The 13,405-nt window shown below is 36.5% G+C and overlaps 1 protein-coding gene across 3 annotated transcripts in view; it reads right to left on the bottom strand.

Moving 5' to 3' along the window:
- The window catches only part of SCP2 (sterol carrier protein 2), a 156,313-nt gene that overhangs the window by 44,972 nt on the left and 97,936 nt on the right, over nt 1-13,405 (bottom strand). For all 3 annotated transcript variants that reach the window (XM_060089817.1, XM_060089819.1, XM_060089818.1), the window contains one exon: nt 7,965-8,118. In XM_060089817.1, the coding sequence (XP_059945800.1) occupies nt 7,965-8,118 (154 nt within the window). The remainder of the gene's footprint in view (nt 1-7,964; nt 8,119-13,405) is intronic.

Genomic DNA, 13,405 nt, shown 5'->3' with positions numbered 1-13,405 from the left:
GGACCTGGGGAGCAACTGTAGACTTGGGGTTTCCTTTCTGCATCTAATTTGTTTCTGGTTTTATGTTTATTTTAGTTTAGCATTTAGAGCTTATTATCATTGGTAGATTTGTTTATTGATTTGGTAGCCCTTTTCCTTTTTTTTAAATTTTTTTTCCTTTTTCTCTTTTTGTGAGTGTGTATGTGTATGCTTCTTTGTGTGATTTTGTCTGTATAGCTTTGCTTTTTACCATTTGTCCTAGGATTCTGTCTGTACACTTTTTGTTTTGGTTTTGGTTTCTGTATACTTTTTAGCACTTGTTAACATGGGAGGATTTGTTTTTTGGTTTAGTTGTTTGCTTCTTTCTTTTTTTTTAATTACTTTTTTATTTTTAATAGTTTTTAAAAAAAACTTTATTTTATTTATTTTTTCTTTCTTTCTTTCCTTTTTTTAACCTCCCTTTTCTTCTGAGGCAAGTGGTTGACAGGGTCTTGGTGCTCCGTCCGGGTGTCAGGCCTGAGCCTCTGAGGTGGGAGAGCCAATTTCAGGACACTGGTCCACCAGAGACCTCCTGGCCCCATGTAATATCAAATGGCGAAAGCTCTCACAGAGATTCCATCTCAACGCTCAGACCCAGCTCCACTCAACAACCAGCAAGCTACAGTGCTGGACACCCTATGCCAAACAACTAGCAAGACAGGAACACAATCCCATCCATTAGCACACAGGCTGCCTAAAATCATAATAAGTTCACAGACACCCCAAAACACACCACCAGATGCGGTCCTGCTCAGCAGAAAGACAAGATCCAGTTTCATCCACCAGAACAAGGACACCAGGCCCCTCCACCAGGAAGCCTACACAACCCACTGAACCAACCTTAGCCACTGGGGGCAGACACCAAAAACAACGAGAACTACAAACCTGCAGCCTGCAAAAAGGAGACCTCAAACACAGTAAGTTAAGCAAAATGAGAAGACAGAGAAATACACAGCAGACAAAGGAGCAAGGTAAAAACCCACCAGACCAAAAAATGAAGAGGAAATAGGTAGTCTACCTGAAAAAAAATGCAGAGTAATGACAGTAAAGATGATCCAAAATCTTGGAACCCGAATGGAGAAAATACAAGAAACGTTTAAGAAGGACCTAGAAGAACTAAAGAGCAAACAAACAATGGTGAACAACACAATAAGTGAAATTAAAAATTCTCTAGAAGGAATCAATAGCAGAATAACTGAGGCAGAAGAACAAATAAGTGACCTGGAAGATAAAAGAGTGGAAATAGCTACCACAGAGTAGAATAAAGAAAAAAGAATGAAAAGAATTGAGGACAGTCTCAGAGACGTCTGGGACAACAGTAAACGCACCAACATTCAAATTATAGGGGTCCCAGAAGAAGAAGAGAAAAAAAAGGACTGAAAAAATATTTAAAGAGATTACAGTTGAAAACTTCCATAATATGGGAAAGGAAATAGTCAATTAAGTGCAGGAACACAGAGTGTACCGTAAAGGCTAAATCCAAGGAGAAACACACCAAGACACATATTAATCACACTATCAAAAATTAAATGCAAAGGAAAAATATTAATAGCAGCAAGGGAAAAGCAACAAATAACATAAAAGGGAATCCCCATAAAGTTAACAGCTGATCTTTCAGCAGAAACTCTGCAAGCCAGAAGGGAGTGGCAGGCCATATTTAAATAAGTGATGAAAGGGAAAAACCTACAACCAAGATTATTCTACCCAGCAAGGATCTCAGTCAGATTAGACGGAGAAATTAAAAACTTTGCAGACAAGCAAAAGCTAAGAGAATTCAGCACCACCAAACCAGCTTTACAACAAATGCTAAAGGAACTTCTCTAGGCAGGAAACACAAGAGAAGGAAAAGACCTACAATAACAAACCCAAAACAATTAAGAAAATCGTAGCAGGAACATACATATCAATAATAACCTTGAATGTAAATGGATTAAATGCTCCAACCAAAAGACACAAACTGGCTGAATGGATACAAAAACAAGACCTGTATATATGCTGTCTACAAGAGAGCCACTTCAGACCTAGGGACACATACAGACTGAAAATGAGGGGATGGAAAAAGATATTCCATGCAAATGGAAATCAAAAGAGAGCTGGTGTAGCAATTCTCATATCAGAAAGAATAGACTTTAAAATAAAGACTATTACAAGAGACAAAGAAGGACCCTACATAATGATCAAGATATCAGTACAAGAAGATATTAACAACTGTAAATATTTATGCACCCAACTTAGGAGCACCTCCATATATAAGGCAAATGCTAACAGCCATAAAAGGGGAAATCGACAGTAACACAATCATAGCAGGGGACGTTAACACCCCTCTTTCACCAATGGACAGATCATCCAAAATGAAAATAAATAAGGAAACACAAACTTTAAATGACACATTAAACAAGATGGACTTAACTGATATTTACAGGACATTCCATCCAAAAACAACAGAATACCCTTTCTTCTCAAGTGCTCATGGAACATTCTCCAGGATAGATTGTATCTTGGGTCACAAACCAAGCCTCAGTAAATTTAAGAAAATTGAAATCCTATCAGGTATCTTTTCCGGCTACAACGTTATGAGACTAGATATCAATTACACGAAAAAATCTGTAACAAATACAAAAACATGGAGGCTAAACAATACACTACTAAATAACCAAGAGATCACTGAATATAAATTAAAGAGGAAATCAGAAAATACCTAGAAACAAATGACAATGAAAACACAATGACTCAAAACCTACGGGATGCAGCAAAAGCAGTTCTAAAAGGGAAGTTTATAGCAATAAAATCCTACCTCAAGAAGCAAGAAACACCTCAAATAAACAACCTAAACTTACACCTGAAGCAATCAGAGAAAGAGGAACAAAAAACCCCCAAAGTTAGCAGAAGGAAAGAAATCATAAAGGTCAGATCAGAAATAAATGAAAAAGAAATGAAGGAAACAATAGCAAAGATCAATAAAACTAAACACTGGTTCTTTGAGAAGATAAACAAAATTGATAAACCATTAGCCAGACTCATCAAGAAAAAAAGGGAGAAGACTCAAATCAATAAAATTAGAAATGAAGAAGGAGGAGTAACAAATGACACTGCAGAAATACAAAGGATCATGAGAGATTACTACAAGCAACTATATGTCAATAAAATGGAAAACCTGAAAGAAACGGACAAATTCTTAGAAAAGCACAACTTCCGAGACTGAACCAGGAAGAAATAGAAAATAAAAACAGACAAATCATGATCACTAAAACTGAAACTATGATTAAAAATCTTCCAACAAACAAAAGTCCAGGACCAGATGGCTTCACAGGCAAATTCTACCAAACATTTAGAGAAGAGCTAACACCTATCCTTCTCAAACTCTTCCAAAATATAGCAGAGGGAGGAACACTCCCAAACTCATTCTACGAGGCCACCATCACCTTGATACCAAAACCAGACAAAGATGTCACAAAAAAAAGAAAACTACAGACCAAAATCACTGATGAACATAGATGCAAAAATTCTGAACAACAACAACAAAATACTAGCAAACAGAATCCAACAGCACATCAAAAGGATCATACACCATGATCAAGTGGGGTTTATCCCAGGAATGAAAGGATTCTTCACTATACACAAATCAATCAATGTGATACACCATATTAACAAACTGAAGGATAAAAACCATATGATCATCTCAATAGATGCAGAAAAAGCTTTTGACAAAATTCAACACCCATTTATGATAAAAACCCTCCAGAAAGTAGGCACAGAGGGAATTTACCTCAACATAATAAAGGCCATATATGACAAACTCATACCCAGCATTGTTCTCAATGGTGAAAAACTGAAACCATTCCCTCTAAGATCAGGAACAAGACCAGGTTGCCCACTCTCACCACTATTATTCAAAAAATTTAGGAAGTTTTAGGCACAACAATCAGAGAAGAAAAAGAAATAAAAGGAATCCTAATCGGTAAAGAAAAAGTACAACTGTCACTGTTTGCAGATGACATGATACTATACATAGAGAATCCTAAAGATGCTACCAGAAAACTACTAGAGCTAATCAATGAATCTGGTAGAGTAGCAGGGTACAAAATTAATGCACAGAAATCTCTTGCATTCCTATACACGAATGATGAAAAATCTGAAAGAGACATTAAAGAAACACTCCCATTTACCACTGCAACAAAAAGAATAAAATACCCAGGAATAAACCTACCTGAGGAGACAAAAGACCTGTATGCAGAAAACTATAAGACACTGATGAAAGAAATTAAAGATGATACAAACAGATGGAGGGATATATCATGTTCTTGGATGGAAGAATCAACATTGTGAAAATGACTATACTACCCAAAGCAATCTACAGATTCAGTGCAACCTCTATCAAACTACCAATGGCATTTTTCACAGAACTAGAACAAAAAATTTCACAATTTGTATGGAAACACAAAAGACCCCGAATAGCCAAAGCAATGTTAAGGAAGAAAAATGGAGCTGGAGGAATCAGGCTCCCTGACTTCAGACTATATTACAAAGCTACAGTAATCAAGACAGTATAGTACTGGCACAAAAACAGAAATATAGATCAATGGAACAGGATAGAAAGCCCAGAGATAAACCCACACACATATGGTCACCTTATCTTTGATAAAGGAGGCAAGAATATACAATGGAGAAAAGACAGCCTCTTCAATAAGTGGTGCTGTGAAAACTGGATAGCTACATGTAAAAGACTGAAATTAGAACACTCCCTAACACCATACCCAAAAATAAACTCAAAATGGGTTAAAGACCTAAATGTAAGGCCAGACACCATCAAACTCTTAGAGGAAAACATAGGCAGAACACTCTATGACATAAATCACAGCAAGATCCTTTTTGAGCCACCTCCTAGAAAGAAAAACAAAAATAACAAATGGGACCTAATGAAAGTTAAAAGCTTTTGCACAGCAAAGGAAACTATAAACAGGACAAAAAGACAACCCTCAGAATGGGAGAAAATATTTGCAAATGAAGCAACTGACAAAGGATTAATCTCCAAAATATACAAGCAGTTCATGCAGCTCAATATCAAAAAAACAAACAACCCAATCCAAAAATGGCCACAAGACCTAAATAGACATTTCTCCAAAGAAGATATACAGATTGCCAACAAACACATGAAAGGACACTCAACATCACTAATCATTAGAGAAATGCAAATCAAACCTACAATTAGATATCACCTCACACCAGTCGGAATGGCCATCATCAAAAAATCTACAAACAATAAATGCTGGAGAGGGTGTGGAGAAAAGGGAACCCTCTTGTACTGTTGGTGGAAATGTAAATTGACACAGCCACTGTGGAGAACAGTATGGAGGTTCCTTTAAAAAAAACTAAAGATATGGGGCTTCCCTGGTGGCACAGTGGTTGAGACTCCGCCTGCCGATGCAGGGGACAGGTTCGTGCCCCGGTCCGGGAAGATCCCACATGCCACGGAGCAGCTGGGCCCGTGAGCCTTGGCCGCTGAGCCTGCGCGTCCGGAGCCTGTGCTCCGCAATGCGAGACGCCACAACAGTGAGAGGCCCGCATACCGCAAAAAAAAAAAAAAAAAAAAAAAAACTAAAGATAGAACTACCATATGACCCAGCAATCCCACTACTGGGCACATACCCTGAGAAAACCATACTTCACAAAGAGTCATGCACCACAATGTTCACTGCAGCACTATTTACGATAGCCAGGACGTGGAAGCAACCTATGTGCCCGTCGACAGATGAATGGATAAAGATATGGCACATATATACAATGGAATATTACTCAGCCATAAAAAGAAACGAAATTGAGTTATTTGCAGTGAGGTGGATGGACCTAGAGACTGTCATACAGAGTGAAGTAAGTGAGAAAGAGAAAAACAAATAACATATGCTAACACATATATATGGAATCTAAAGAAAAAAACAACAAAAAATGGTTCTGAAGAACCTAGAGGCAGGACAGGAATAAAGATGGAGACGTAGAGAATGGATTTGAGGGCACGGGGAGGGGGAAGTATAAGGTGGGATGAAGTGAGAGTAACACTGACATATATACACTATCAAATGTAAAATAGATAGCTAGTGGGAAGCAGCTGCATAGCACAGGGAGATCAGCTCGGTGCTTTGTGTCCCCCCAGAGGGGTGGGATAGGGAGGGTGGGAGGGAAACGCAAGAGGGAGGGGACATGGGGATATATGTATACATATAGCTGATTCACTTTGTTGTACAGCAGAAACTAACACACCATTGTAAAGCAATTATACTCCAATAAAGATGTTAAAAAAAAAGAACTATGAGAATTCCATGTTCAAAATAGAATTTATTGCCCTAAATGCATAATCTTCTATTCTGAGCAAATTAGACAGCTATACTAATATTCTGACTCTGGTAGCTCTTTATAGTTTGGCTTTTACTGAGGGTTTTCAACTCCAAATATGAACTACGTGGAATTCCAGTGGACAATACAGAACCAATGAATCAGATTTAGGAGGAAACTTAAAATTCAACATCTTAACATCTTTTTATTTGATCCAATTCAATAAACATTTACTCACTATGAGAGAGATCCTCAGAGAGGTGAGGAGAATCCAAGTCTTAGATCTCAAGGAGTTCACATAACAAACAGGATACAAAACAAGGTAGATACTCTACAACTAAACAAAAATTGGATAGGGACCCAAAAGTTACAAAGTGCTGTGGATATTCAAAGAGAGATGGTACCTAAGACTGGCCTTAATTGGAAGATAGAATTTTCACACAGAACTAGTATTCCAGGCATGAAAGAAGAAAGGACAGAGAGAAGAGATTCAAGAGTTTACAAAACATGAGAATATAATGGACTCTGTAAAAAAGTGTTCACATATCCTTTGTGGAACCAAAAGCGTGAAAAAATGAATACATAATTACCAAGAACTTCAGGAGAGAAAAGGGAGCCAATTAGTGTTGAAAGCTACAGCAGGGTTAAGAGAATAAAGACAGAAATTATCAAGAATATATCATAATCAGGTCATTGGTGGCCTTACCTGATCTCAGTGATGAGATCAGAAACTAAAGACATTTCAGAGTAGAAAAACAAAAGTGGCTCAATATAAAAGGCTCATCATGAAAGAGAATAATTAAGGTAAGGAGAAAAACAGAGTTTTAGAATATGGAAGACCTGAACGTGTTTGCTGACAGAGCGAAAGGGGTCAACAGAAAGGTAAAAATGGAAAGATTCAAAAGAAAGAAGGTATACTTAATATTTGGAACAAAGTTACAGAAAGTGGTTGGAAACAAAAGCATGCAAAGAGGAAAGATGAGCCTTGGAAAGGAAAAGGGACTTTTTTCCTCTCGGAAAAAAGGATGAGCACTTCTCTAAGAGCAAGGAAGTTGAGGGATCCTGAAAAGGCTTGAAAAAGAAAGTGCTTGGAGATCTTAGGAGCACAGGCATTTGACAAGGGCAGGAAGAAAATCAGCAGGAGACAAATAGAAAGGATTCTAGCAGCAGTGAGTGCTTAGCTGGATTCAGAAACAGAAATCTGCAGAGATACAATCAGCATATTTGATGACTTTCTCCCAATAACCTCAGAAGCCCGGGACGCTCGGGGGAGAAAGCAAATTGTGGCAAAGGCAACCAAAAAATGACTTGCCTGAATTAAAATTACTCAGGTTGGCAGGGCTGAGACGAGTGCCCAGCCAGCTCTGGCTTCTAGTTCAGCACTCTCTTTTGACTATGCTGCCTTCTTTTTAAACAAAACTTTCCTAAGGCTAGTTAAGTTTAAAAGTTAATTGCCAGTTCTAAAGTTTTAAAACCATGCTATTAAAGCAAGGTAATGAAATACTTGTTCTTTGAGCACTAACACAATAAAATTAGGACTTTTTTTTACTTGTACAACGTCATCAGTTGTGAAAAGTCAGAAGGGTTCATTGCCAGACAAAACCCAGAATGTCACTTACCGGGCAGCTTCAGGAAAACCCATCTTGTACAGCGTGACAACTACTGCTCCTCCGAGGCCTAAATTATGCTGCAGAGCAATCTTTGCACCAGGAACCTGCCTTTTTCCGGCTTCCCCTCTCAGCTGCCAGCAGAGTTCAGCGCACTGAGCCAGACCTAACAAATCGAACGCAGAACAGTCAGATTCCGTTGGTTTAGAAAGCTAAAGGCAGACAAGGGCTAACGTTTAATTGTGACTTTTAACTAAACCATTTTATTCAGCCAAGACGACGTTTGCCTAAGTAAGAACTTCTCTTAAAAGCCTGGAGGGTTTTTGCAGCTAGCTATTTTTTCTCCCTAAGTAATCTCTGTATTTAGACAATATTCAGGCTTCAGAAATTCCTTGTGCTCTTTACATTTATCCAACCTGCCATTTTTTGGCAATGTTGAAAGAGAAAACACTGAATATACCGTTCTCTGGCTGAGGCAAAACAGCATAAAAACAATTTAATTTTACCATTTTTAATGTATCAAAAGAATATAATCTAGGACTTGGGAGTTGACTTTCCCTAAAATATTTAGCTGGTATGGGAAATTTTCCTATTATTCTCCTCAAAAAGTTCCTAGAGAGTGTTTTCTAGACTGTTCACAGCTATTCCAAAAATAGCACTGGATTCACAAAAATAGCATTTTGTCCTCTGGATAATAAAATCAGAGATTTTTAGAGCTGGAGAGAACTAAATAATGTTGAAACCAAACCCCCCTAAAACTGAGTTCCCTTACTGAGTTTATGATTAATCTCTCTATCCAAAACTTTATTCCCTTACTTGTCTCCTCTGACCTCAATCCCTTTCTTGTCCCCTCAATCCTGTGCTAACTGAACACTAATTAATCAGGGTCAGTTGACTAAGATTGCTGTTGTTAATAACATCGTTACTGTATTAAAATTGCTGTTGTAGATACCATCATACAAACTCAAGTTGTTTTTCCAGGCAAGATGAGCTCACAACCCCCAGAGCCATGGACCACCTGGCCAGAGAATCATAAACCAGACACATTCTGACTCCCAAAACCATGATTAAGAAATGTCACACATATACACACTACTATATATAAAATAGATAACTAACAAGAACCTACTGTATAGTACTCTACTCTACTCAATACTCTGTAATGACCTATATGGGAAAAGAATCTAAAAGAGTGGATATATGTATATGTATAACTGATTCACTTTGCTGTACAGCAGAAACTAATACAACATTGTAAATCAACTATATGCCAATAAAAATTAATAAAAAAATACACGTGTTCAATAATGAAAAAGAAATGTCTTGAGATGATGATTAATTCCAGTTTCCTTGTTCTTCCCCTTTAAAACATCCTTAACTCAAAGACCAAGGTGGAGTGGATCTGAGACTTGTCTCCCACTCCCTTTCTTGGCGCCCTGCAAATAAACCCTTACTTTGCTGCAAACACCCACTATCAGAGTTTGCTTTCTGCGCCAAGCCATGGGCACAGAAGCCCTTGCTTAGTTACAAAGGTAGCAATGAGAAACTGTAAAATTAAGTAATTTGTGAATGGTCACAAAGCAGGCTAATTCCAGAGTTGAGATAAGAAGCCAAGTCTCCTGATTTACATTCGTTTTTCCCCCACACCAGCTATTCAAGGATAGTTTAGTTAAGAATGTTGGATAGACTGGTTTCATCGTCCTGGAGGCAGAGCAAACCGGTCTACCTATAATGTCTGTTCTTCCACCCACACCCCCAATCACAACGTCTGATTCCTGAATACCTATGACAGTTTTCTGTATAACCCCAACCTTCTCAAGAAATTTAACTGCCATGTCTCCTTTCTATGCAATGTCTACATATTTTTACAGAATATATATTTTAAACACTGTTTTAAAATAGGTAATTCTACATCTTGTAATGATTTTTTTGAATTGTGAACATTTTGAATATTAAGGTCAAAGTGAATAATTCTACTAATATATCCAAACTTTGGGGCAATCAGTTTTACTTGAAATCTGCCATATAAAAAGCTTAAACATTTATGAATACATAAGACCAAAATAAGTATTCAGACTGGTCTTATGTATATGTGGGTGGGGAAATAGGGCTAGTTCTCTTCCCCAAAGAGTAAATATACATAGTTTACAAATATTTGAGAAAAATACTCAACTTTACCTTGATCAAATAGTTTTAACCAATCACATTGGTCAGGCTGTTTAAAAATGGAACTAATCAATGCTGAGGAGACTATGGTGCGACAGCCACCTTCATACAGTAAGGGTAAAAGTTCAAACTGGTACAACCTTTTTGGAAAGCAATGTACAAAATTATTAAGAGCACTTAAAATGCCTTGAAAACCATGCTATGGAAATAATCAAGCATGGGAAAAGTCTTACACACAAAGCTATCTGTTTATCACATTCTTAGAACAGTGAAAAACTAGATAATCTACAAGTGGAATAACTGGGGAATGGTTATATAAATTATGATCTATCCATATGACAAAGTACTATGTTCCTATTTAAAATGATGTACACAAAAATTTTAATAATTTACAAAAACGTTTATGATATAATCTTAGTAAAAAATGCAAGGAACCCTTTAGATATTCATCTACCCATCCATCCAACAAATATTTACTAAATGCCTAATATGTGCTGACACTGCTCAAGGCTCAGAAGATGTAATAAATAAGATAGGCATATAAAGGTACACAGCCTACTTAAGGAATAGAAAGTTAAGTGAATGAGGCTAGAGAGTGCTCAAGAGAGCCAGTGAGAGTGAGAGAGAAGGGGGTGAAAAGGGAGAGAGGGAGTTGGGGGAGGGAGGCAGGCAGAAAGGGAGAGAGTGAGCGGGAGAGAAGGAGGGAGAGAAAGAGAACATGAATGTACTGGAAGTACCAGATTTTGCAATAATCTCAGTCACACCATACCACTGATACTGTAGGAGATGTGGTATACTGTGTTAAATCTCTACTCGTGATTTGCTTAACTCACATGTGGCAAAAAAAGGAAGAAGGAAGGGAGGGAATAAAGATCCATGTTAACTTATTTATTCACTTTTAACAAAAGACGACAGTGAGAAAACATACTGATTATATGAGCTTTCTGATTATCTGCTTTCACAATAACCTGGCATTTCTTGCATTTCTAGAATCTAGATTTGTGAAGGGTGGAAGTCAAAAGTTGGCCTCAGAAATCTACTTGCCAAGAAGACGCAGAAGATAGTTATGAAAGCATAAACTATATAAGCAACACTTTAAAATTTTTCCTTCCTTGCATAACTTCTGGCACTGAATTAAAAACCATATTTTTCCTCTCCTTGGAAAAAAAAACTATCAAACATGAACATGATATATTTATAAATTGTGGAGGGACACAGAAATGGGCATCCTGTCAAAGTAGTATATTCAAACAGTAATGTCCTTCTTAAAGTCTCTTACGAAGGGGAAAAAATATTTTTAACCTGGTTACTTCATTTTACTACTACCTTGCTGCAAAAATTTCCTAACAAGATGTTGGTCAATCTTTTTATATATAAATAATTAGCCTAGGACTCAGCTACATAGTTATATAGTCTGGTTGCTACTGGAAATAAACTATTCAAACATGTATCAAGCAGTCCACTAAGTACTGAAGATACAAAGAATTCACAGTGTAATATGAAGTGCTAATAAAGATAAGTACTAAGTGCTATGGAAATCCACAGAATGGAGAAACTACAGGGAATAATATCTTGAGATATTATCTGAGGTCTTTTCTTCCTCCTGCTTCCTTGAACCCATAGCTCTTTCTATAACATTAAGACAGTCAAGTACAAAAAGTCATAATTTAGCTTTAGTTTCAAATTAGACACCTAAAGACCTTAGCATAAACAGCATAAAAAAGCATGTTTTTCTATCGTTGGAGCCTGGCTTTTTGAGAAAGCAAGATTTGTTGAGCTTTGAAGGGCAAAAAGTGTTAATGGATTCAGCATACACTGAAAAATGCACATTTATTAAGATCAGTTTTTCCCTCCAAAAGTTATAAAGTTATCAACCTAGAATGCTATCAAATGTACAATATATTTCAAGAACAAAAGTAACAAGGATATTTTCAGGCAAAATAAGCTGAAAGAATTCATCACCATACTGTAACACCCACACTATAAATGTTAAAGGAAATCCTTTAGGCAGTAAGAAAATGATAGCAGATGGAAATATGAATTTACACAAAGGAATGAAGTAGTAACTACATTAACCTTAAATAGATAAGGTTTTCTTATTGTTTAATCTCTTTAGGATATAACTGATTATTTAAACAAAAATAATTTCTTGTGGGGTTTAAAACATAGGTAAAAGAAAAATTTACAACTATAGTATTATAAGGCCTGGACAGGAGAAATGGCAGTATACTGTTGTAAGGTTCTTTTACTATTAGTGAGCTCGTATAATAACACTTGAAGATAGGCTATGATAATAAAGGTAAAATGGAGAAATAAAAAATAATCCAAAAGTAGGATGATAAAAAGAGAGAAATGGGAATAAAGAACAGCTGGGACAAAGAGAACACAAATAGCCATACTAATAATCATATCAAATATCAATAGTCTAAACACCCCAATCAAAGACAGAGATTGTCACTGTGGAGAAAAAAAACAAGACCCAACTAAATGCTGCCAATGCACTTTAAACATAAAATCACAAATAGGTTAAAACTAAAAAGACAGAAAAAGATATATCATGTTAGCACTAGTTAAAATTTGAAAGCTGGAGTGGCCGTATTAAATCAGCCAAAGCAGATTTCAGAGCAAAGACTTGCCAGAGCAAAGAAGGCCATTTCATGAAGATAAAGGGGAAAACATAAAACTGTCTTTATTCACAGACAATATGATTGTCTATACAGAAAACCTGATGCAGTTTTTAAACAACTACTAGGATTAATAAGTGAGTTTTAGCAAGGCTATAAGATGAATAAACAAAAATTGATTGTATTTCTACATACTAGCAATGAAAGCTTGAAACTGAAAAAATACCATTCACAATAGCATCAAAAATATGAAATACTTAGGGGCAAATCTGACAAATATTTACCCTTAAGTATTTACCCCATAATCTGACAAATATGTGCAAGACCTGTACAGTGCAAGCTATAATATATTTCTGAAAAAAGTTAAAGACTTTTTAAAATAAATAAATGGAGACATATATTTTGTTTATGAGTCAGAAGATTCACTATTGTTTGAATCTCAATTCCCCCCAGATAAATCTATACATTCAACATAATCCTAATAAAAATCCCAGGAGAATTTTTTGTAGAAATCAACAAGCTGATTCTAAAATTTCTGTAAAAATACAAAGGAGCTAGAATAGCCAAACAACTCTAAAAAAGAAAAATTAAGTTGGAGGGCTAAGGCTACCTAATATCAAGAACAATTACAAAGGTACAGTGATCAAAACGGTATGGTACTCA

The sequence above is a fragment of the Mesoplodon densirostris genome, chromosome 2 (assembly GCF_025265405.1).
Source record: "Mesoplodon densirostris isolate mMesDen1 chromosome 2, mMesDen1 primary haplotype, whole genome shotgun sequence".
NCBI classification, from domain to species: Eukaryota; Metazoa; Chordata; class Mammalia; order Artiodactyla; family Ziphiidae; genus Mesoplodon; species Mesoplodon densirostris.
Note: the sequence above shows the minus strand (reverse complement) of the source record. Positions and strands in the feature narration are given on the sequence as shown.